Source organism: Terrapene carolina, unplaced genomic scaffold, assembly GCF_002925995.2.
Source record: "Terrapene carolina triunguis isolate 2854851 unplaced genomic scaffold, T_m_triunguis-2.0 Scaffold33452, whole genome shotgun sequence".
Taxonomy (NCBI): domain Eukaryota; kingdom Metazoa; phylum Chordata; order Testudines; family Emydidae; genus Terrapene; species Terrapene triunguis.
Genome location: NW_020697803.1, coordinates 120,283 through 143,568, shown reverse-complemented (window position 1 = coordinate 143,568; position 23,286 = coordinate 120,283). Strand labels below are relative to the sequence as shown.

The following is a 23,286-nucleotide window of genomic DNA, read 5'->3' as shown; positions in this document are numbered from 1 at the left end:
AAAGCAGACATTAAGGTATTAAGAGTGATTGGTGAAGTATTAGCCTTAGATCGATAAGAGTTAGTTAGGAAGCAGGATATGCATGTTGTGCCCCAGGTAAACTTTACAATGTTGCTCTCTTTGTCCCTTTGTTTAGTTCACGCCCTTCTATCTGTATAAATAGCACAGTTTGGGTCTTGCATGGGACTCACTTTATCATCTGTATATGTTGGCATAGCGCTGTGTCAATAAACGGAGTGGTCATAACAAATTGTGAGTCCAGATTCTAACTTTGACACCCTCCACCCACTGCTCTCTCCTCTCCTCCACCGCCCTCCTCACCGCTTAATTAAAGTCTCTTTATAGGTAACAATTTATATTTATGAACTAACAGAATTAGAAAATCCAATGGACTAGAACAATCTGCCCTCCCTCATGCCCCCACTGATACACGTTCACTCTGCAGTTTCACAGTTTCCAGCGTCTGTCAGCCCAGAGTTTGGAGGACGTTTAGTTTTGTCTCAAGGAATCTTCTTGTGTGATCTTTGTTTCCTGTTCTGAGTTCCAGCTTAAATAAAGCCACGTATTCCTGAGTGTGATGTGTTGGGTTCTATCCCTCTGCTCCCTTCTGGCTTACAGTCCCTTTGTGCTCTGACAATTTCTCCATTCCTGTCATTCCCCTTGTATGCCTGAGGGTGCTGTCCAGAGATGTTGTTTTACAGTCCTTACTATTTTCTTATTTTCACTACAGCTCACACCCTGCTTATTTCTTAAATCAGTTTCTCTTTATATTTTATTACAGGTTATTTCCTTCACATGTCACTCTTGTGAATGATTGCTTTGCCACCCTGGGGAATGTGAACTTTTGTCTGCTGCTTCATGATCCTGGGATACTATGTGCTGTGTGTGGTCTGTATGTGTATGTGTGTGTGTGTGCGTGTGTGTGTGTGTCAGTTCCGGGGTTTACCATGGCGCTGGGCCCAGAGTCAGAAGGGGCCCTGGCCAGCCCCCACCCCTGCTCTGCCCCCACCCTGCCTCTTCCCCAAAGCCCCCACCCCTGCTCCGCCCCAGCCCCACCCCTCTTGGGGTGGTGGCCATGACGTCCACCTGTCGGTTTTCAGGCTCCACTCTGGCCACAGCAGCCATCAGATGACCCAAGTGAGCCCAGCTAGCCTAGGACTGGTGGGTACAGTGGTAGTTTAGGGGGAGGAAGAGCCCCAACCGGAGCTGCGCTGTGGGGGGAGGAGTAGTCCCGATCCCGGCAGGAGCTGTGCTGGGAGGGAGTGAGGAGGAGGTGAAGCCCCGACCCTGGCAGGAGCTGCGCTGGGGGTGGGGGGAGGAGGAGAAGCCCCGACTCCAGCAGGAGCTGTGCTGGAAGAGGGGGAGGAAAAGCCCCGACCCCGGCAGGAGATGCGGCGCTGAAGCCCCCAGCTGCCTTAGTGGCAGAAGCTGAGGGGCTGAAGCCCTGACCCCACTCTGTGCGGAGCTGGCCTGAGCCCCTCTCTCTCCCATTCCCCCTATGTGGAGCTGGCTCTCATTCTCAGGCTCTGGAGAAATTAAGCCCAAATTTACCAACCTTGGTATGTTCGTTTCCCCCATCATGACACAGCCATTAATGGATTTAGCCTAGGAGGCAGGGTCAGCATTAGCCCCATTTGGCAGGTGGGATCTAGGGCACCCAGAGGTGAAATGACTTTCCCAAGGCTAAGCAGGGAGTCTGTGGTAGAGGAGAGACCAAACCCAGAACACCTGGCCCCCAGGCCTGTGCCTTAACTGCCCACTGGCAAAACCAAAAGTCAGCACCTATGGTGGGATGGGGAAGAGAAGGGGATAGGGGAAGCGGGGGCCCAGCATGCAGATCCCCTTGGCAGTAGCTGGGGCTCCCCTGTTAAGCAGGCCCATCAAACCTCACCCTGACAAGCCCCACCTCCCCTGCATCTGTACCACCCCGATGAGCCCCCCCAGACACCCTCCCCACTGAGCCCCAACCACCTACACCTGGACCCCCACCCAAATGAACCCCACCTCTCCTGCACCCAGACCCCTCCCCCCTGCTGAGCTCCAACCACTTTCACTTGGTCCCCCGTGCCAACTCCCATTGCCCGTGCACTGGCACCTCCCTGTGCATCCAGATCCCCCACTGAGATGCCTGCACCCAGACTGCCCCACATGGAACCCTCTTACCACCCCTCACAGACCCCTCTTACCCCCATCTGGATCCCCCCACACTAAGTCCCTCTGCACTTGGATCCTGCTGCCAGGCTGAGCCTCCCTGCTCACATCTGGTGGGCCTGGCGCAAAAGGAGCAGGGCCCCAGGGTGTTTCTGGGGCAGGCCTGGCCCTTGTGCTGTGTCAGGGTCAGGTTCAGCCTCACTGCCAAGTCCCTGTCCCAGGTGGGCGGGGGAGGCTGCAGGGTAATCTCCCACCTCAGTGGCCTGTGCTCCCCACTGCCATGGTGGAGCTTCCACATTTATTTATTGTAAAAAAAAAGTGCAGAATTTAAAAATATTATGCACAGAATTTGATGCAGAATTCCCGTCGGAATATGGGGCGCTGTACAGCTGTGATGGTGGGACTGTGAAGGGGGTGCTGGAGAGTAGGGGATCTGTGGGTGAGGGAGCTGGGCAGAGTGTGCAAGGTGCTGAGCAGTTGTGGTGGGAGGTCAGCGGGAGGGGTTTCTGGGCAGAGGGTGCTGGGCATAGCGGGTCTGGGGGCATTGGGCATAGGGATCTTTGGGGGAGGTCTCTGCTTGAGGGGGTGCTGGGCATAAGGGCAGGGCACTGGGCAGGGGGGCAGGGCTGGGTGGGCCAGTGTGCATCTAGCAGTTGTGGGTTTGTAAACAGTGCCCTTGTGCTGGGCTGAGTGGGGCCACTCCCACTATGCTGCACCTCATTGCTCCCAACTGGCCCCTCACTCTGTGGACCGCCCCCCATCACATGCCCTATTTCCCCAATGGGGGCCCACAAATATGTTTGGCGCCGAGCCCACAAAAAGTTAATCCGGCCCTGTGATACAGACTGAAATCACCATAGCTTTGCAGTTCCTTTTCTACTTTCGCTTTCTATCTTGGTGACGGCATCGAGAGAGACACATTTCACTTCAGCGTCCAACAAAAAATAAACGCCATATTGGCAGAAATACGGAAGGAAAGACCAGGATTCAGCTCTTTGTCTCTGTAATTTCTTACTAAGAATTAATTTTGCAGTCTCATCACTGAACGAGTCACTGACAATGTAAACTAATTAGAGGAGAATGGATGAGGATTTTAGAAAACCTGGGAACACCAGAGAGAGCTCAAAACTGTTCCAAAGCTTATTTCCAGGATGTGTCAGGTAAGTGAGCTTCTGTCACTTGAATACCATCTCCCTTGTTCTTTGATATCGCCTAGTAGACATTTATTCCCTGTGTGAATTATTACCTGCAAAATGATCCAATAATCCCAGGATAAATGTGTCTTACTCTGAATATAAAGTTTGCTTTTGAACTATATATTCAAAATGATATATGAGCTATTTTTCCCTCTCCTTTCATTGTAGTGTAACTCCAGACTATTCTGGTTATTTGGTTTAAGAATTTATTTCTTTGCTCCTATACTTTATTCAAGAAAACTGGACCTGATCCTGCTCTCAATGCATTCAAAGGGAGATTTGCTATGTATTAACTTATTGTATATTTCTGTTTTGTAAAGTAAGTTACAAACTCTTGTAAATCCGAATTTATGGGAAGTGTCTTTGTGTTCCCTGTTACTGAATAACTTTGTTTATGGGACTGAATCATTTTGCCTTGGATATTTTGAAAGAAAAGAAATGGGTAAAAAAAACCACCCAAGAATCTTTCTCTCTCTCTCTCTCTCTCTCTCTCTCATACACACACACACACACTTTCTCATTTCTTAAAACTTTTTTTTCTCCATTGATGGAATCACTACCAACTTTTACACTGGTCTGACTTTTTTTTAATGTGGATTTTGTAGAGATTGGACAAAATCAGAGTTGTAAAGGAAACACATTTTCAACTGTAATTGAATGGCTGTTCTCACTCCATAACATGAAAGAGTTCACTTAACAATGCATTTGTCCCTTTTTTATTTAATGTGGCCTCTTTAATTTTGACTTTAGTGATTTAATGTTACTCAGTGTTATGCTCACTATGATGAGTTTTTTTTCTCCTCCTTCCTGTTGTCTAGATCAAGTTACAGTGAAGATGAAGATTCTCTCATTCTGCCACAGCTCCAGAGCCAGCTCCCCTCTCCCTGGTTTTATTGTTTTCTTCCTTATTTGTTATGTTCACAGGATGGAATCAGGTAGGAATCCGCCCTGTGTCTGCTGTTTCTTAGAGGATTTATTTAGGCCCCTGAAGTGTCTTAACAACATGCTCCACTCAAAGTCAATGTAACTATTCACAGTGTGTAAACTTAACCACACAGCAAGATCAGCACCTTCATTATTCATTTTTTGCCCTGATTGTGTTGCTGCTGGGTTATTTTATTTGCTTCTGGGATAGTGCCCAGGTCTGTTTCTTCACACACGTACTTTTTTTAAATTGGGCCTGTTAGCTAATACATATATGTTAGGTGCAGTATACACCATATGATTAGGCATTATGTGCACGGTAGTCTTATAATATACATTACAGAGAAAGAGAGAGAGAGAGAGTGTTGGGAAGTTAACTGAATGTATTATGCTTTTCCCACAATTCTCTTCACCAATATCTAATATCCCACAACACTTTAAAATCTGAAGTTAGTATTCACAATAGAAAATAGGAAGCCTAGCAAAGCCATGAAAGGTGTGTCCTCGCACTGGTTGGGATGTACCTCTACACCCACCTGGTTTGGAACTTGGTATCCAAAACAGGGTTAAGGAAGGTACAGAACAAGAAGTTAAGAAACTGGTGGGCTGGATCTTAGGTGATGTTTAAAGTGCTTTCTCACTTGTAAACAGCCACGGTATAAGTATAAGTTGGTTTAGGGTGTATTTTCCAAGCACACCTTGTGTGTAAGGTCAGCACACTGCAAGATAAAAATTGCTTTACAGGAGGCGGGTACAGATGTCTCCTTTTTGTAGTTTACTGTTTTGTCTTTAGGCAATAATTTTCGCTAAGTTTGGTTATTTGGTCTCTTGAGCATGTGAAGTATTGAACCATAATAGTCCAAAAATTGGCTCTAGCAATATGGCTATGTCTCAGGAACAACACCAAATGTGGCCCAACAACCCTACCCTTATTCCCGGTGAGGCCCAGCAAATTTCATGGCAATGTTGGTAAGCGTGTCAATTTGAGAGCACTTACAAAAACAGGCTGTTGAATAGTGTTTGTCTCAATTATACACTGAGCACGTCCATTCCCAGTTCTCTGCCTCAGTTTCTCTGATGTGTGACTGTGACATGGACTGAATACAGCTGTCTTCAGCTTCCCACCCCGTGTCAGCACTGCGTGCCTGTACCAATTCTCACCTCCCCACTGTGCCCAGTGCTCTGTGCCTGAGCCATGCACCAAACTTGCCTGTTATCAGCTCCACGCCCCATCTCAGTGCTGTGTGCCTGTGCCATACACTGAGGCTGAGTGTTCTTCTAACAGAGCCCCAGTCCTGCTGCCCATGAGCGCTGCTCTCTCTCAAACATTCAGGCTGAAATGTTCCATGTCAAGTGTCTGCCTCTGCCTGAACTTTTTGGAAAGTTTGTCTGAAATGGAACCTGTTGGATGTGTCCTTCATATCAAATTCCCACTTTCCTCTGAGCTGCTTTTTGTTGTTATTGTCCTGGTGCATTTTCCAGCACAGTTCACAGTGATTGGACCCCATGACCCTGTCACTGCCATCCTGGGTCAGGAAGCTGTGTTACCCTGTCACCTGTCCCCCAGGATGAGCGCTGCAAACATGGAGGTGAGATGGTTCCGATCTGAGTATTTATCCATTGTGCACCTGTATCGTGGGAAGGATCAGTATGATGGGCAGATGCCACAGTATCAGGGAAGGACAGAGCTTTTGAAAGCCGGACTCACAGATGGGAATGTTTCCTTGAGGATTCTCAATATCAGACGCTCTGATGAAGGACAATACCACTGCTTTGTTCAAGATGATACTTTTTATGAAGAAACCGTATTGGAACTGCGGGTAGCAGGTCAGAGGCTTGTGACAGTTTTAACTTTGTGCAGTTTGCAGGCTTTGTTCTTTCCTATTATAACAACTGTAACTCCCTGCTTGTGAAATATTTTACAATAACACAGTGTATCTAACTTTCAGCAAACAGCCACTTTCATACTAGAGAAAATATGCTGGAAACTTTCCCAACATGTTACTAAAAACATTTCAGGATGGCCAAGGCACTTTCTTGCCCAATATTAATTGCCCCCAAAGTAGTCTTTAGTTAAGAGGAAAAGGACTTATGCACAAATGTGGCCTTCCAGTTGCTCTGCAGTCATTTCTAGGATGTGTGGCTAAGGTGCGAATGCCAGACTTTTATGGCATTCTCATCGGTTCACTGTTGGTTGTTGCTTCGGGGTGTAGTTAAAATCAAATGCAGTGTTTTTATTTGCTGAGACTGTATAATGGTGATGATTGTCGTGGGTGTGATGGGTTCTCCCCGGGGTGCCACTTGGAACTGGGGTACAGCAGAGCCCTCTGTCTCACCAATCTGGGTTCCCTCTTGCACTGTGATGTTGTGACAAGCTGCAAAGCCCTCCACACTTGCACTCACACCAGCATCCACAGGCAGGGACCACACCCAGCTGTATTCATGAATGCATCTGTCCAGGCACTCATGAACCAACAATAGCGAGGCTTCAGCCAAAGCCCCCCCCCCCCCCCCCCAGCTGCCCAACCTAGGACCCTGGAGCTGTACCGTCCTGCCCTGGTCAAAAGCCTGACCAGTAAAGATTATTACAATTACCCAATTCGCCCCTCCCTCGATGTGGAGAGGAATATGCACAAAACCTTTGTTAACTGAGCTGAGATTTTCCCCCAACACTTCACTCAAACCACACTGTTTTAGGTAAAAAATATAAAATAGATTTATTAATGACAGAAAGATAGAGATTTTAAGTGAATATAAGTGATAGCAAACAGACCAAAGCAGATTACTTAGCATAATCTAAGCCTAATATACTACACAGGATTTGAATCAAACAGTGTCTCACCCTGTTAGATAATATGAGCAGTTTATAGATGTTTCACACACAGGCAGGTTTCCTTCTTTCCCACCTGGGACCAGCACTTCCCCAGTTCAAAGTCTGTGCTCTTCCAGAGGTATATCCAGATGTTGGGTTGTGGGGAAAGTGAGGCCTGTTGGTGATGTCATTTCCCCCTTTTATAGTTTCTTCCATATGGTGGGAACCCCTTTGTTCCAAGCCCGCTTCCCAGCCCAGTTTGTGGAAAAATACAGGTACCAAAACGGAGTTCAGTATCATGTGATCTAGTCACATGCCCCTGCATGCTTGATGAGTCATGGCAGCCATTATCCATAGGCTGTCTGAAGTGTCCCCTGGTGAGGACAAGACTTTTCCATAGCCCATTGTTTTTGCTGATTGGCCATTAGCGTTGTCTAGCTTCTTCACTGTTGTACCTGACTAGTTGTGGGTGTTACCCGGGACAAGCACATTTGAAATATAGATACATAGTCAATAGTCATAACTCCAGATACAAAAAGGATACATGCATATGTAACTTTAGCACCCTCATGGCCAAGATGGAGTCTGCTCTGCAGGCAGCTCTGGCCAAGAGAAGGCATGCGCAGGAATGCAGCAGGAGAAATCCCTTCCACCCCAGGGGCACCTGTTCCAAACCCCCCAGAGTGAACACACCCACCCACGGGAAAAGTACCATGGATATAACAAGGGAAATATTTATTTACAGAGGGATGAGAGGAGAAAAACAACAAGGGGAAATATAGGGGGAGCAGTAAAACAGGGCTGCATCCAAGCCTAGGCCCCACGGGCCCAGTGGTAGCACAGTCTGGAAGGGCAGACACTGAGCAATGTGTCTGCACACAGAGTTCAGAAGTCCTGAGCAAAGTTCCAGTCCGGTGGTGAGTCTTGGGTGCTCCTGGTCGTCTTCGGTGCCAGTGAACTTTCCCCCAACAAACCCCTCCAGTGCCCTCTTCTGCCGCTCTCTGCAAAGCCACCCAGAGCGACCACCTCCCCACTTAACTAGCTACAGCCTCCCTCCTTGTTCCCAATGCAGACTCCCAAGCTCCAGTACTCACAGCACCATGCAGCTCTGGGCAGCAGTAATACTGGGTCCAGCTCTGGCCTGTCCTTCTCGGGTGATATCTCCCTGGCACAGTGCTCCTCCTGGCTCCTGTCCTGGGGTGTCCCTGATCGGCCCTGTCCTTCCCAGGCTTCAGGCAGGTTCTCTCTGCTGCTTCACTTTTCCAGGGCCTGCAGGCTGCCTCCCCCTCTCCTTGGAGCTCCAGCGCTGCCCCCTGGAGTTTCCCTCCTTTTTGCTTACTCTCCACCTCCCCCTTAGGAAAAAGATTTAAAGAGGCCATGCTCTCTAAACCCCAAAGGGGTTACACATACAAATAGGATAATCATACTCAGCAAATCATAACATTTCCATTGACACCTTACATGACACATCTTGTATAAGATGCAACATATTTATATCATAATCATACCACGATAATATTACTATGGTGAAAATGGAGTGTATAATGTCACAGTGGGGAGGGGAAATTATGTATTTACCACTTTTAGATGAGACTGAGCATTTCTCCCCTGCTGCTTTGACACTGTAACCATGAAGCCAGTTAGACTTTTTAAAAAATAAATATATCTATCCAATGCACTAATGATCAGATTTTCAAAAGTTCAGGAATCTACGTTGTCATATCTGCAAAGGTGCTCAGCACTCAGTTGCTCCTGTGTTGAGACAACAACATCTCCCACTGACTCAATGACACTATTTTAAATATTTGTTTACGTTTTTTGTGTCCATGAGTATTGGGATTTCAGACATTCCAGTATTCATTTATTCCTTCTACTGACTATCTCCATGAATAAGTGCTTTCTAGTGTGAGTAAGGGATTCACAAACTGTCCCTCATTGCTTATGCTTTATAAATTAATTCATGGAATTGACACCTTTATGCATTTTCCCTTTAGATCTGGGCTCTGCTACTCTCATCTCTGTTGAGGGTCATCAGGATGGAGGGATCCGGATGGTTTGTCGATCAGCTGGTTGGTACCCAGAGCCTGAGGTGCTGTGGAAAGATCTCAGTGGACGACATTTACCATCACTCTCTGAAACAAAATCCCGAGGGAATAATGGCCTGTTTGAAACAGAAACTGCGATCATTGTAACAGAACATGCAAACCAAAACTTGTCCTGTTGCATCAGGAACACCTTTCTCAATCAAGAAAAGGAATCAGCAGTTTATATAGCAGGTCAGTTACCATCCAAATCCCACACTGAACTCACCACCACCAGAAACAAAACAAAACATAGGAAAACAAAGAACTGAAACGTCTGTGGTGGATATTTCACAATCCACATACAAACACAGAAGATGGGAGGCTGGTATCTTTACAGGGTCACAGCTTAAGCAATTTGATTCCCTTCATTGTGAGTATTCAGTCTATCCAAGTTTTGGGTTTCATGTTGTGACGGGTTGGATCACAGAAACCCCCTTGGGAGCTGCCACCCGATGGGCCAAGACTACTTCTATTCCTGTTTTCCCTGCCAGCTCAGGACTCCAGCACCCTGTCTTGCTGAGCCAGACACTCCCGTCTGCTCCAACACAGACCCAGGGTCTGAATCACTTGTCCCAGAGCTGCAGGTTTACCCGAAAACAGCTCACAAAAGTGTGCTTGTCTTTAGCACTCAGATGCTCAACTCCCAATGAGGTCTAAACCCAGATAAATCCATTTTACCCTGTATAACGCTTATACAGGGTAAACTCATAAATTGTTCGCCCTCTATAACACTGATAGAGAGATATGCACAGTTGTTTGCTCCCCCAGGTATTAATACATACTCTGAGTTAACTAATAAGTAAAGTGATATTATTAAATACAGAAAGTAGGATTTAAGTGGTTCCAAATAGTAACAGACAGAACAAAGTAAGTCACCAAGCAAAATAAAATAAAATGCACAAATCTAAGTCTATTTAAACTGAATACAGATAATCTCACCCTCAGAGATGCTTCAGTAAGTTGTTTTCTCAGACTGGACACCTTCCAGGCCTGGGCACAATTCTTTCCCCTGGTACAGCTCTTGTTCCAGCTCAGGTGGTAGCTAGGGGATTCTTCATGATGGCTCCTCTTACTTCTCTGTTCTCTTCCGCCTCTTTATATATCTTTTGCATAAGGCGGGAACCCTTTATCCCTCTGGGTTTCCCCCTCCCCCACCGGAAAAGCACTAGGTTAAAGTTGGATTCCAGTTCAGGTGACATGATCACATGTCACTGCAAGACTTCATTGCCCACTTGCCAGCACACACATACAGGAAGACTCACAGGTAAAACACAGCCATCTGCAGACAATGGTCCTGGTTAATGGGAATCATCAAGATTCCAAACCACCATTAATGGCCCACACTTTCCATAATTACAATAGGCCCTCAGAGTTACATTTTATATTTCTAGTTTTAGATACAAGAGTGGTACATTTATACAAATAGTATGATCACACTCAGTAGATTATAAGCTTTGTAATGATACCTTACAAGAGACCTTTTGCATGAAGCATATTCCAGTTACATTATATTTACTTATGTTTTTATAAAACTATTCCAGTTACATTATATTCACTTATTATCATGTTTTTATAAAATCATATAGACTGCACAACATCACACATGTAAATTTAATGTTAAGTCTGACTTTCCGAATATTCTAGCATGCACACACGTACAGACACAAACTTCCAACCTTTTGATAAGAAACTTTCATGCAATCCACTGACACAGTATGTTCGTGCAACCTTAACTCCACCTTAATGATGTTTTTGAATATGGTAAATTCTGTACTGTGGCTTCTTTGTGGTCTTCTCGATCCCCCAACTTTTGTTCATTACTTGTGTGAAATGTCACCTGAGTCATGTGTTGTTCTTTCTACTGACTTTCAGTGGGACTTGTGCTCCTTAAGTCACTTTGGTCTGGATCCACAAAGGGACTCATTTTACCCTTGTCTACACACAAAAGTTGCACTGATTATTTAGTTAATTGATGACACTTGCTTGGGTGAACACTCATATCAGTTTCAGGGGGCCCTTTATAGATTTAGCTCCAGTCAATTCCTTACCAACTTCAGCTAAATGGAGGTAGGGCACTCTTAAGCCAATTTATGATTTAAGGTTTTGTGCATCAATTTATTCATATTGGTGCAACCCCCATATGTTGTCAACTCTTGAACCAATTTAAGAATGGCCACATAAGAGGGTTGCTCCAGTTTCACTGTATCAGAGCACAAACCCTGTGCAGAGAAAGCTTTAGGTACATTTCCAAAATTCCATCCTGGGTGGATGTCTGAAACACTGTGAACAAAACAACAGTAAATTAAGAATAATTAGTTTGATACAGAATTGTTTGGAGAAATTGTGATTATGATTCCTTCAAATATTTGGAGGGTAATAGTGGATTTTTCAAAAATATTCGAATTGATCTGACAATTTCTGAATGTTGCTGAACACTAAGGATTAAATTCTTTGCTGGTGTTACTCTATTGAAATCAGTGTGGTTTTATAAGCAGAGAATTTGCCCCTGAATTCTATGGCTCTCTGAATAGCAATGCCTCAAATCAGGCCTGTTTTTTCCAGGATAAATCAGTGTTAAAACTGTGTTGATTGGAGCCATTTTTAAAATCAGTTTCTGGTATTTTATGAAGTGTAGACATGGCCATTCTTTCACTCTTATCTCAGAGAAATCCTGCTGGGTACTATTTATGTACTTGTATGGAATAAAAGCATCTGATTTTCATCACCACTTCCAAACAAAGGCAAGCTCTTGGTGTGGTTTTTTTCAGATCCATTTTTCCCAAGGGTGAATTCCTGGATGGTGGCTCTCAGTGTGATTCTGGTGGTTTTGTTTGGTTTCATTGGACTCACTGTTTATCTCTTTAAAATAAAAGGTAAATATCAGAGGGAGAAATATACTGTATATAAAGGTTTTATTCTAATAAATAAATAAGAGGAATTTTGGAATTTAATATTAAAAGAACATGAGACCTGCTGATCTTGTCCTAAATAAAGAAGAATTCATGTGAATTTATTGATAGAGGGTGGGGGCAGAGATGTGTGTGTGTGCCGGGCAGTTTTCAGTGCAGACCTGCCCTCAGTCTCAGAGTCTTTCAGAAGAATCTATAGATGTCTGGCTTGTCAATGAAGGTGTGATGAAGTGGGAATTTTCTGCACCATTTTTTATTAATTCTATGTTTGCCTCAGTTTCCTCTATATGTTCCTCTTTTTGTTTGTTTTCTTGCTTTTTATTACTATTCTTTTTTTGGAGGGGTTAGTGTAATTCTGTAAAATGTGGGGAAGTGCTAAACTGGACAGATTTCACACCAAAAGTTAATTTGAAAAACTGATGAGCAATTGAGTCATGGAGTCACAGAGTTTAAGATCAGAAGGTACTACTGGATCCTCTCATCTGACGTCCTGAGGAGGAGGTTGATTTCTCTCAGCCTTCACTGTCATATAGATGATAAGGAGAAATAAAACATAAGAAAAGGGAAATGCCTAACAAAATATATATTTATTTCTCTTTAATTTTTAGACAAACGAGATAACGAAATAAGTAAGTGTCATTATCCTTCCTCTGAAAAGAAACATTTTGTACCATTCTGGAGTCTCATGTGGCAGTTTGTTTAATTGTGATAGAGTTTTATTTATTTATTTATTTAACTTTTAAAACTGTTGCAGTAGGAAACCTTTTTTCATTTGTTTGCTAGCATGCTTTTTTCATATTTTTATCATCTTTTGGGAGGGTGTATAGGGGTTTGTTTTGTAATGTAACTTTACAAAATGTGGGAAATGACTAAACTGGATGAATTTCCCACCAAAAGCTAATTTGAAAAACTGATAAGCAATAGTCATCGAGTCACAGAGTTTAAGACCAGAAGGGATGACCGGATCCTCTAGTCCCATGGTCCCCAAACAGTGAGGCGGGCCCCCTAGGGGTATGTGGAGGAATGTTTGGGGGGGAGATGCAGAGCAGGGCCTTGGACAGCCTCTACACAGAGAAAGGAGGGAGCGCAATCCAGCCCCACTCTGCTCCCTCCCCAGCTCCGGTCCTGGAAGCAGCTTCACTCCACCCCCTGCTCCACCCCCAGCCCAGCTCTGCCCTCATTCCCTCTCCACTCTCAGGGTATGTCTACACTACGAAATTAGGTCGAATTTATAGAAGTTGGTTTTATAGATATCGGTTTTATACAGTCGATTGTGTGTGTCCCCACATAAAATGCTCTAAGTGCATGAAGCCGGCGGACCGCGTCCACAGTACCGAGGCTAGAGTCGACTTCCAGAGCGTTGCACTGTGGGTAGCTATCCCACAGTTCCCGCAGTCTCCGCCGCCCATTGGAATTCTGGGTTGAGATCCCAATGCCTGATGATGCAAAACAGTGTCGCGGGGGGTTCTGGGTACATGCCATCAGGCACCTCCCCCTCCATCAGAGCAACGGCAGACGATCGATTCGCGTCTTTTTACCTGGGTTACCTGTGCAGACAACATACCACGGCAAGCATGGAGCCCACTCAGCTCAGCTCAGCTCACCGTCACCATATGTCATCTGGGTGCCGGCAGACGTGGTACTGCATTGCTACACAGCAGCAGCTAATTGCCTTTTGGCAGTAGACGGTGCAGTATGACAGGTAGCCTTCATCGGCTATCTGGGTGCTGGCAGACGTGGGGCTGCATTGCTACACAGCAGCAGCCCCTTGCCTTTTGGCAGTAGATGGTGTATTAAGATTGATATCCGTCATCGTCGTATTCCAGTTCAATCAGAGGCACCTGGGCAGACATGCTTTGTCTCCTGGAGACTCAGTCCTGCCGGCAGTCCGATTGAACCGTCTTGACGATGATGGCTAGCAGTCGTAGTACAGTATCTTCTGCCAAGCACCCAGAAGATGCCGAGGGCTATCAGTCATGCTGCACCGTCTGCTGCCAGCTTAAGATGTAAAAAATAGATGTATTCATTTGCTTCCCCCTCCCTCCGTGAAATCAACGGCCCGCTAAACCCAGGGTTTTGAGTTCAATCTTTGGGGGGGCCATTCTGTGTGACAGTTGTTTGTGTTTCTCCCTGATGCACAGCCACCTTTGTTGATTTTAATTCCCTGTACTTGTACGCCATGTCGTCAGTCGCCCCTCCGTCCCTCCATCAGTTTCGTGCCTTTTTTCAGACCAGACGCCATAGCACTGGGATCATGGAGCCCGCTCAGATCACCGCGGCAATTATGAGCACTATGAACACCACGCGCATTGTCCTGGAGTATATGCAGAGCCAGGACATGCCAAAGCAAAACCAGGACCAGCCGATGAGGCGATTGCAGCGTGGCGACGAGAGTGATGAGGAAATTGACATGGACACAGCCCTCACACAAGGTATGGGTCCCAGCAATGTGCAAATCATGGTGTTACTGAGGCAGGTTCATGCCGTGGAATGCCGATTCTGGGCCCGGGAAACAAGCACAGACTGGTGGGACCGCATAGTGTTGCAGGTCTGGGACGATTCCCAGTGGCTGCGAAACTTTCGCATGCGTAAGGGCACTTTCATGGAACTTTGTGACTTGCTTTCCCCTGCCCTGAAGCACCAGAATACCAGGATGAGAGCAGCCCTCACAGTTGAGAAGCGAGTGGTGATAGCCCTGTGGAAGCTTGCAACGCCAGACAGCTACCGGTCAGTCGGGAATCAATTTGGAGTGGGCAAATGTACTGTGGGGGCTGCAGAGATCCAAGTTGCCAGGGCAATCAAAGACCTGGTGATATCAAGGGTAGTGACTCTGGGAAACGTGCAGGCCATAGTGGATGGCTTTGCTGCAATGTGATTCCCAAACTGTGGTGGGGCGATAGATGGAATCCATATCCCTATCTTGGCACCGGAGCACCAAGCCACCGAGTACATAAACCGCAAGGGGTACTTTTCCATGGTGCTGCAAGCCCTGGTGGATCACAAGGGACGTTTCACCAACATCAACGTGGGATGGCCAGGAAAGGTACATGATGCTCGCGTCTTCAGGCACTCTGGTCTGTTTCAAAAGCTGGAGGAAGGGACTTTCTTCCCGGACCAGAAAATAACTGTTGGGGATGTTGAAATGCCTATCGTGATCCTTGGGGACCCAGCCTACCCCTTAATGCCATGGCTCATGAAGCCGTACACAGGCAGCCTGGACAGTAGTCAGGACCTTTTCAACTATAGGCTGAGCAAGTGCCGAATGGTGGTGGAATGTGAATTTGGACGTTTAAAAGCGCGCTGGCGCAGCTTACTGACTCGCTCAGACCTCAGCGAAAAGAATATCCCCATTGTTATTGCTGCTTGCTGTGCGCTCCACAATATCTGTGAGAGTAAGAGGGAGACATTTATGGCGGGGTGGAAGGTTGAGGCAAATCGCCTGGCCGCTGATTACGCGCAGCCAGACATCAGGGCGGTTAGAAGAGTACAGCAGGGCACGGTGCGCATCAGAGAAGCTTTGAAAACGAGTTTTCTGACTGGCCAGGCTACGGTGTGAAACTTCTGTTTGTTTCTCCTTGATGAACCCTCCGCCCCCCCGACCCAGTTCACTCTACTTCCCTGTAAACCAACCACCCCACCCTTCCCTCCCCCCTTCAAGCACCGCTTGCAGAGGCAATAAAGTCATTGTTACTTCAAATTCATGCATTCTTTATTAATTCATCACACAACTAGGGGGATAATTGCCAAGGTAACCCGAAATGGGTGGGGGAGGAGGGAAGGAAAAGGACACACTGAAGTTTAAAACTTTAAAACTTTAACGCTTATTGAAGGCCAGCCTTCCGATGCGCGGGCAATCATCTGGGGTGGAGTGACTGGGTGGCCGGAGGCCCCCCCACCATGTTCTTGGGCGTCTGGGTGAGGAGGCAATGGGACTTGGGGAGGAGGGCTGTTGGTTACACAGGGGCTGTAGCGGCGGTCTGTGCTCCTGCTGCCTTTCCTGCAGCTCAACCATACGCTGGAGCATATCAGTTTGATGCTCCAGCAGCCAGAGCATCGACTCTTGCCTTCTGTCTGCAAGCTGATGCCACCTATCATCTTCAGCCCGCCACTTGCTCTGTTCATCCCGCGATTCAGCCCGCCACCTCTCCTCTTGTTCATATTGTGCTTTTCTGTAGTCTGACATTGACTGCCTCCACGCATTCTGCTGTGCTCTTTCAGCGTGGGAGGACATCTGGAGCTCCGTGAACGTATCATCCCGAGTCTGCCATTTTCTCCTTCTAATCTTTGCTAGCCTCTGCGAAGGAGAAACATTTGCAGCTGGTGGAGGAGAAGGGAGAGGTGGTTAAAAAAGACACATTTTAGAGAACAATGGGTACACTCTTTCACGTTAAATTTTGCTGTTCACATTACACAGCACATGTGCTTTCATTACAAGGTCGCATTTTTCCTCTTATATGGAGGGCCTGCTGGTTTGGTGTGAGACATCACTCACGCAGTGCCAGGCAACAGATTTCGGCTTGCAGGCAGCCATGGTAAGCCACAGTCTTTTGGCTTTTTTAACCTTCATAACGTGGGAATGGTTTCAAACAGCAGCGCCCTCATTTCCCATACCAAGCACCCGTTGGGTTGGCCATTTAAAATGGGTTTGCAATGTAAAAGGAGGGGCTGGGGTTTCTGTGTTAACATGCAGCACAAACCCAACTACCCCCCCCCCCACGCACACATACCCAATTCTCTGGGATGATCACTTTACCCCTCCCCCCCCACCGCGTGGCTAACAGCGGGGAACATTTCTGTTCAGCCGAGCAGGAACGGGCACCTCTGAATGCCCCCTTAATAAAATCACCCCATTTCAACCAGGTGACCGTGAATGATATCACTCTCCTGAGGATAACAAAGAGAGATAAGGAATGGATGTTGTCTGCATGCCTGCAAACACCAGGACCATATGCTGCCATGCTTTGTTATGCAACGATTCCAGACTACGTGCTACTGGCCTGGCGTGGTAAAGTGTCCTACCATGGCGGACAGGATAAGGCAGCCCTCCCCAGAAACCTTTTGCAAAGGCTTTGGGAGTACATGAAGGAGAGCTTTCTGGAGATGTCCCTGGAGGATTTCCGCTCCATCCCCATACACGTTAACAGACTTTTCCAGTAGCTGTACTGGCCGCGATTGCCAGGGCAAATTAATCATTAATCATTAAACACGCTTGCTTTTAAACCATGTGTGATATTTACAAAGGTACACTCACCAGAGGTCCCTTGTGTGCCCTCAGGGTCTGGGAGCATGCCTTGGGTGAGTTCGGGGGTTACTGGTTCCAGGTCCAGGGTGATAAACATATCCTGGCTGTTGGGGAAACCGGTTTCTCCGCTTCCTTGCTGTGAGCTATCTTCATTGTCTTCATCATCGTCATCATCTTCCGCGAACCCCGAACCCGCTTCCCTGTTGCGTGTTTCTCCAGTGAGGGAGTCAAAGCACACGGTTGGGGTAGTGGTGGCTGCACCCCCTAGAATGGAATGCAGCTCATCATAGAAGCGGCATGTTTGCGGCTCTGCCCCAGACCTTCCGTTTGCCTCTCTGGCTTTGTGGTAGGCTTGCCTTAGCTCCTTAATTTTCACGCGGCACTGCTGTGCGTCCCTGTTATGGCCTCTGTCCTTCATGGCCTTGGAGACCTTTTCTAATATTTTGCCATTTCGTTTACTGCTACGGAGTTCAGCTAGCACTGATTCGTCTCCCCATATGGCGAGCAGATCCCGTACCTCCCGTTCTGTCCATGCTGGAGCTCTTTTGCGATCCTGGGACTCCATCATGGTTACCTGTGCTGATGAGCTCTGCGTGGTCAGCTGTGCTCTCCACGCTGGGCAAACAGGAAATGAAATTCAAAAGTTCGTGGGGCTTTTCCTGTCTACCTGGTCAGTGCATCTGAGTTGAGAGTGCTGTCCAGAGCGGTCACAATGAAGCACTGTGGGATAGCTCCCGGAGGTCAATAACATCGAATTCCGTCCACACTACCCCAAATCCGACCCGCAAAGGCCGATTTTAGCGCTAATCCCCTCGTCGGAGGTGGAGTAAAGAAACCGGTTTAAAGGGCCCTTTAAGTCGAAAGAAAGGGCTTCATCGTGTGGACGTGTCCAGGCTTAATTCGATTTAACCCTGCTAAAGTCGACCTAAACTCGTAGTGTAGACCAGGGCTCAGACCAGCTCTGCCTCTAGCCCCAGATCCTCCCCCATCCCCAATTCTGCCTCCCGCTCCACTTTCAGCCCAAGCTCCTCTGCTGAGCCAACTGTGCAGTAATGGGGGGAGGAGGGGTCACACATGGATTCCATTACTGTTAATGGGGGGAGGGGGCAACAGGAAAAGTTTTGGCACCACTGGTCTAGTCTGACCTCCTTAATAGGCAACTGAATAAAAATAATCTCTCTGTTTTATCTGTTGTAGCGATGATAAACAGAAATAAAATATAAGAAAAAGGAAACTCCAAACAAACAATATGTGTATTTGTGTTTAATTTTTAGGCAAGTTACATACAGAAATTGGTAAGTGTCATTATCCTTCCTCTGACAGGAAGTATTTTGTACCTAATGGGATCCTCATGTGGGAGCTGGTTTAATTGTTGTGGAGTTGTTCGCTTTTAAATTTAACTTTTACAATTTTGTTGCAATATGAAACCTCTTTTTGTTTGTTTTCTTGCTTTTTATTATTATTCTTTTTTGGAAGGGTTAGTGTAATTCTGTAAAATGTGGGGAAGTGCTAAACTGGATAGATTTCACACCAAAAGCTAATTTGAAAAACTGATAAGCAATAGAGTCATGAAGTCACAGAGTTTAAGATCAGAAGGTACCACTGGATCCTCTTGTCTGACGTCTTGAAGAGGAGGTGGATTTCTCTCAGCCTTCACTGTCATATAGATGATAAAGAGAAATAAAAGAAAAGGGAAATGTCTAACAAAATATATATTTATTTCTCTTTAATTTTTAGGCAAACGAGATAACGAAATAAGTAAGTCTTATTATCCTTTCTCGGAAAAAAAACTTTTTGTACCATTTTGGAGTCTCATGTGGGAGTTTGTTTAATTGTTGTGGAGTTGTTTGCTTTTAAATTTAATTTTTAAAATTGTTGCAATAGGAAACCTTTTTTGTTTGCTTGCTTTTTATTATTATTATAATTCTTTTGGGAGGTGTGGGGATTTGTTTTGTAATGTAACTTTATAAAATGTGGGGAAAGGTTAAACTGGATGAATTTCACACCAAAAGCTAATTTGAAATATTGATAAGCAATACAGTAGTAAAGTTGCTAATGGCCAAGAAAATATGGCCCGGGAGGAATTGTGGGAAGGCACTGGAGGACTATCAGCTCCTAAGATGGTTAACCTCCCTCCACATTGCAAAATGGGCATGTAACCAACCTGAATTAAAGTGGTACCTGGGCTACAGCCTATACTCAAAGTCTTGCCAGCCAGCCTGGGTGTAAAGAACCACCAAACCTGAGTCAGAGTTTTTGTGCTTGCGCAATAAACAGGTTGGGGCAAGAGCCAGGTAAGATCCTGGGCTAACTCTGCAGTGAAGATCCACCCTGGGAGAGAGACACACAGGCAACCCAGTGGAGGTTCTGATGAACTTATAACTTTCTTTTTCCCTCAGTGTATTAGTTTGTACAATATCGAATCATGCAATACTAGTTCAGATCAGCTCTCATCTCTAATCATGTGGTTGCTTTTAGGGTGGAGAAGATCTGTGGCACCTATAGAAGAAGGTAATTAAAGATCATATTTTATCAATGTCCAAATATCAGTTCTCATGAGGCAAAATGTGCCTCTTTTTCCTTGAATGTGGGAGTGGATGTGACAGTTCAGGGCAGATCTCCCCAGCACCCTGCATTTCATGGCGCATCACAAGGTGAGACAGGGTTTGTGCCTATGTCCTACCACAGCATACTGAATCTACAGCATATTGCATCTACTCTTCCTGCCCCTTCACCGCCTGCATGTGCACTGCGCCCTGCAGAGATCTGTGAGAGCAGCTGCCACTCATTGTACAGATTCAGTGGGACATGCACCTCCACAGCCACTTCTCCAGGGGGAGTTTGTTTTATCTCCCTGCGCTGATGGCCGACCTCCAATTTCTCTCTGTTTCTTTCTTCATCTTTTCCCCTCTGAAGAAAGCCAGGAGCTCTGCAATGACCCCACGCTGATGGGATGAGCAGGGACTGTGTCTGTGTGCGACCCTTGCTCCAGTCTCCAGCAGAGGAACAGAGCCTTGATCACAGACAGGGGCTCTTCTGGCTCCATTATGCACATCTGGGGAGCTCCTTTGATCAGAGCTGTGAGCTTGTCTCTTTTCTCCTGTCTCCATCCACCATGATCTCAGCATTCTCCCGTCTCTGGTAAACAGGACATCACTTTAGCCTCCCCATCACTAGCATGACCCTCTCCCTCTTTCCACCAGCCACCTATTCTACACCCCCCCCCCTCGCCCCAGTGGTGTATTAGCCACTGGACCAATGGGGCCTGTGTCCAGGGGCCCTGGCCAATTGGGGGGCCCATGAAAAATGGGTGCCTCTGCACCCCGACCTGCTCTGCCTGCCCGGCGCTCCTGCCAGAGAGTGGGGTCAGGGCTCAGGGACTTGACGGGGTTGCCCCGCTTCACCCACCCAGCACTCCAGCCGGGGTATGGGGCCGGGGCGCGGGGGCTTGCCCTACTCTCCAGCTGTAGTGCCATGCAGGTGGGCAGAGCAGGGCAAGCCCCTGTGCCCCGACCCCATTTCCCTAGCAGAAGCGCGAGGGGGTGGGGGGACTGCAGGCAGAAGGTGTGGGGAGGGTTCCCCACTTGCTGTGGCCCTGGGCTGCACAAAACCCTAATTCGCCCCTGCTCCCCACCACACTTGTAGCTTCTGCCTCATTCCACCATGAACCCCCTTCCCTTGTGTTAACCCCTCGCTCCCTGCCTCATGCTAATGTACTTTTGTGCTGTGACTGCTGCTGAGAAGTGAATGTTCAATCTTGGTACCGTGTGGCCTGTTGCTGTCCGGCTCAGGGCCGGCTTTAGCAAGAGCGGGGCCCGATTCCTGGGGGCAGGGAAGCCCCAACCCCAGGAATTGGGCCGCACTCCAGCCAGGGTTGCGGGGCCACGGGGCATGCCGCGCTCCGGCCAGAGCTCTGGCCAGGGCGTGGGGCCATCTTATGCGCGGGGCCCGATTCCTGGGAATTGGGCAAATCGGCCTAAAGCTGGCCCTGGTCCGAGCTGTGACATTTCAGAGCAGGCCGGATGCAGTGGGGAGGCCCCATAGCAAAATCCAGCACAGGGGCAGCTGGGTCACAGTGAGATTTAGGATAGGGAGGGGGAAGAGAGCTGAATTGTACCATCTGCTGGGGCTCCCAGAGTTTCTAGTCCCCTCCCTGGGGAGAAGTGGGGGCAGGAGGGGAAAGATTCTGAGTCTCAGGCCTGGCCTAACTGTTCCTTTCACTGACCCATCACTGCCAGGGGAATGACTCCCCTCAGCACTGTGCTGAGATCTGAGCTGATGGGTACATCCTGGAGGAAGAAGATTCCCTGAGTCACTCTCCAGCTGGGGCAGATTCTGTCATTGATGCCATCAAACCCTTCCCCAGGGCTGAGCTCTGCCCCTAATGCTCTGATTCTCTCTCTCCCCAGCGAACGTGACTCTGGATCCAGACACGGCTTATCCAGAGCTTGTCTTGTCCGAGGATCGGAAAAGTGTGAGATGGGGAGACACACGACAGCATCTGCCCGACAACCCTGAGAGATTTGACACTGAGCCCTGTGTGCTAGGCTGTGAGGGATTCACCTCGGGGAGACATTGCTGGGAGGTGGAGGTGGGGGATGGGGGATACTGGGCAGTGGGGGTGGCCAGAGAGTCTGTGAGGAGGAAGGGATGGATCAGTCGTAGCCCTGAGGAGGGGATCTGGGCTGTGGAGTGGGGGGGTCAGTTCCAGGCTCTCACGTCCCCTGTGACCTCCCTGCCCCAGCGCCGGGCCCCCAGCAGGATCCGGGTTTGCCTGGACTGTGACCGGGGGCAGGTGACATTTATCGATGCTGGTGACGAGGCCCCGATCTTCACTTTCCCGCCAGGCTCCATCCCTGGGGAGAGAATCCAACCCTGGCTCCGGGTGGGGCCAGGATCCCGGCTCAGACTGTGTCCCTGAGACATGGGGACCATGAAATTAGCATGTCTGGCCTCACACACCCCAGTCTTTATGACTCTGGAGGACTCCCATCTACCCAGCCCCTGGCTCCTCATCTCTGTGACCCCGGGAAGATCCTTCCCATCCCTGCAGCCCCAGGGATGGGAAGGGGAGGGGGAAGAACCCCTGTAGCTTCAGGAGGGGCAGAGGGGCCCTGAGGGGCAGATGTTGGGCTGGGCAGGGGGCAGAACTAACAGCCGGGCTGCGGACAGGCAGATGTGGGGTGGCAGGGACACAGAATGAATCAATCCGCGTTTGGGGGGTTGGGGAGAAGCTGGAAGCTCAGCAGCAGCAGGGAGCGTTTTATACAGATCAGTGGGATTAGAGCTCACTGGGGTCTCCCAGCCAGAGCTCCTGCCACAGGGGCCCAAGTCACCTTCACCTGTAACTAGGGGAGAGCTGGTAACACTGAAATTGTCACACGCATGGGGGATGGGCAGGGAGAGTTCAAAAATCAGAAGATAAAGCAGGATGCGTTATATATTATTTTGAGCCCTCATGTTTTGTGGGGTCAAGTTCATGATTTTTGGTTCTGACTCATGATTTCTAAGTTCTGGGATTGGCAACACTGTGAGAGTCACAGGTTGGGGGAGGGCAGGCTGGGCTGAACCAGAGGGAACAGAGAAAACACAAGGAAAAGATAAAGTAAAACAAAATAAACAGAGTCCTGGAGAAAGGGTGAAAATTAAATATACAAGGAAAACACTCTGAAGAGGAGAACAGCCAGAGGCAACGAGAGGGGAAGGGATAAACTCCGGGGAAAGAATGAAGAACATGAGGGGGAATGATCTGTGACAGGGATCAGAGGAGAGTGGAAGACACAGAGAAATAAACAGGGATGGGAAATGAGTGCTAGAAAAATGGTGAGTAAAAATGACCAGTATGACAGAGAAGGGAGAAGAAAAGGGACAGAGATTTATAAAACGTCACTGAAGGTGAGACTGTCACTCATTTATTTCATTTGTTACTTCCTTGACTTTGTTGCCATTTTAGTTTCATTACAAATAA

At 47.6% G+C, this 23,286-nt stretch overlaps 1 protein-coding gene across 1 annotated transcript; it reads left to right on the top strand.

Moving 5' to 3' along the window:
- The first annotated feature begins 4,182 nt into the window (after positions 1-4,182).
- LOC112120189 (butyrophilin subfamily 1 member A1-like) lies at positions 4,183-22,239 on the top strand. The gene is made up of 7 exons (XM_024219168.1): positions 4,183-4,282; positions 5,754-6,098; positions 9,078-9,359; positions 11,936-12,066; positions 18,598-18,613; positions 19,797-19,829; positions 21,728-22,239. The coding sequence occupies exons 1-7, from the start codon at positions 4,183-4,185 to the stop codon at positions 22,237-22,239; spliced, it is 1,419 nt and encodes a 472-aa protein (XP_024074936.1).
- The last annotated feature ends 1,047 nt before the right edge of the window (positions 22,240-23,286 follow it).